Source organism: Arachis ipaensis, chromosome B01 (assembly GCF_000816755.2).
Source record: "Arachis ipaensis cultivar K30076 chromosome B01, Araip1.1, whole genome shotgun sequence".
NCBI lineage: Eukaryota > Viridiplantae > Streptophyta > Magnoliopsida > Fabales > Fabaceae > Arachis > Arachis ipaensis.
Window position 1 is genome coordinate 25651447 of NC_029785.2, and position 2332 is coordinate 25653778.

At 29.8% G+C, this 2332-nt stretch overlaps 1 protein-coding gene across 1 annotated transcript in view; it reads right to left on the minus strand.

Moving 5' to 3' along the window:
- The window catches only part of LOC107627895, a 5538-nt gene extending 3984 nt beyond the window's left edge, over positions 1-1554 (minus strand). Inside the window, exons 1-2 of the mRNA XM_016330708.2 lie at positions 1006-1554; positions 472-605 (exon numbers count right to left, since the gene is read on the minus strand). Coding sequence (XP_016186194.1) covers positions 472-605; positions 1006-1258 — 387 coding nt within the window. The 5' untranslated portion in view covers positions 1259-1554. The remainder of the gene's footprint in view (positions 1-471; positions 606-1005) is intronic.

Consider the following 2332-nt stretch of genomic DNA (forward strand, 5'->3'; position numbering starts at 1 on the left):
TCAAATATTTTTATAATCTATACTAAAATTATCCATATGTAAAAATTTTAGCCAGCAAAATAACCAAGGGTTTCTATGAATTAACCCATGCAAAAAGATAAGGAGTAAAGATTACCATTTTATTTTTATTTTTGTGTCTAATAAACAAATAGAGGCAAATATACACACACCTTCTATTTCCCCCTTTTTCTCCCTGTTTATCTATATTCGTTATTTCAAATCAAATATAATATAATAATTTAGACAAAGAAAAGTGGAGAGCGAGCAAAGACATAACAAATCTTGGTAGTGACCACGGCATTTGATAATAAATTTGCAACAAAAATTGTAATAAATTTCTGGGAAAAAAATTTGAAGGCAAAATTTACAAATATTTTGCTGTATTATACCTTGATGAAAAAGGCGTAAATTGTTTCAACATATTGCATTGTAATAGAAATTAAATTAGCATGCAAGTTAATAATTATTTACCTTAATGGAATTGAAATCAGAATTTGAAGCAGTAGGATTTGGGCCCTTGTGCTTCATCTGAACCCCATTTCCACTTCTCTCGAGCAGTTTCCCAAGCTTACCGCATTTTTTCGAAGCAAACTCCTTCAACACATCTACACATACAGCACCCACCAAGCTATAATTGAAGAAAAATTGTACTTGTAGAAAAAAATTTTCTTTTACAATATTTTGTCTACTAGCGCCAAAAGTATACTTGCTATGAAGTTATCAAATTTAAAAGGAGGAAAGGCCGAAAGGATGTTAATTTTCTAATAATGTCTATTAAAATATTTTTTGAAATTTACTTTTTAAATCTTTTTGAAACATTGTCTTGTCACATTTGATGTGTGTTAAAATGGAGTACAATGTTTCCAACATAGTATGATAAATTTTTTTATACATTTATATGTTATTAAAATAGAGACATTTTTGTGAGCGTTGTGATAACTGATGCAAATTGGTGATTTACTCTCTAAAAGAAATGAAAGGAAGAAAATTGGTGATAACACGAACCTTCAAAAGTGATCAAACGATAAACCTGGCCAAGAAGCAAAGTGTCATCAGGTCTTAGAAGCTTGAACTGCTTGAATGGCGTTCCGTTTTGAGAGTTGAGATTGGGGGAAGACACAACAAGCGCAACATAATGGCCAGGATTGGAATTCATAACGTCCTTAGCGTTAATCGACGAATAAAGCTTCTCAACTTTGTTCCCCGCCGGGTGCTGAATGACCACCGTTGCAACCTCCGCAGCTTGGCAATTCCCCATTCTTATTTTCAAAAGAGAGAAGAGAAGACTCTGTGTGTTGGTGGATGTGAGCAACACTACTCAGGAATTTGTATGTATTTATTAATTTAATAAGTTGTTGGTGTGTATGGTCAAGGTGATGATGTGGTGGATGGGTAATGATAATAGCGTAACGTGCTATGGAAATTACAGTAACAGTGGTGACAATTTGTGGGAAACAGGGCAAGACATGGCATATGAGAAAGGGACTAGAACAGACTAGAGAGACTCAGTGGTCATCAGGACTCAGGAGCATGTTGTTATTTGTGAATGAGATCAGAGGGGGACAATTTATTTATATATAAATCAATTTATATTTACTGTATATAAAAAAATTTTAAGTTAATATTATTTTATCGTAAAATATTTAATTATTTTTAGTGATTGATTATGTTATTAAAAAATATATAAAATAATGTATATAAATATATAAAAATATATAACAATTAATTATACAGATAATTTTAGATTTCATAGCATTTATAGAGTTCGTTATGGAAATGCAAAATTTTGGTTTTGCCGTCTCTACACTTTAAGAAAGTTAATTATTAGAAGAGTGTGGTGCAATTTGATGGGTTGGGTGGGGGATACTTGTACAGCTGTTACTCTCCAATAAGGCAATAACTATCTTCGCTTGTTGCAAATTTAACTGCTTATAATTTGCGCTTTAACTGGTAAAAATAATTAAGCAGTGAAATCCTGCCATTGACATTATCTTTAACTTTGATTTAAAAAATATTTATTCTGAATTTCTAATAGAATATTATATTGAGTTTGTTGTATATAAACATTTTGAGTTTGAAAAGTAAAAATTTATTTAAAGGTCAAATGGAATAAATAATTAAATTTTTAGTAATACGAGGAGTTTATCATTAGATTTTATAACACACACGTAAAGAGTTTGATAGGCTAATTATATGTTATAGTCAATGTTTTGCGTTCTGAAATTAGATGTTTTAGAGTAAGTTAGTAAATTAATAAAGTAAAGACTAAAGAGTAATTAATTATTATTGATTTTATAATTTTTATAAAATATGTATTTAATTATTTTAATTT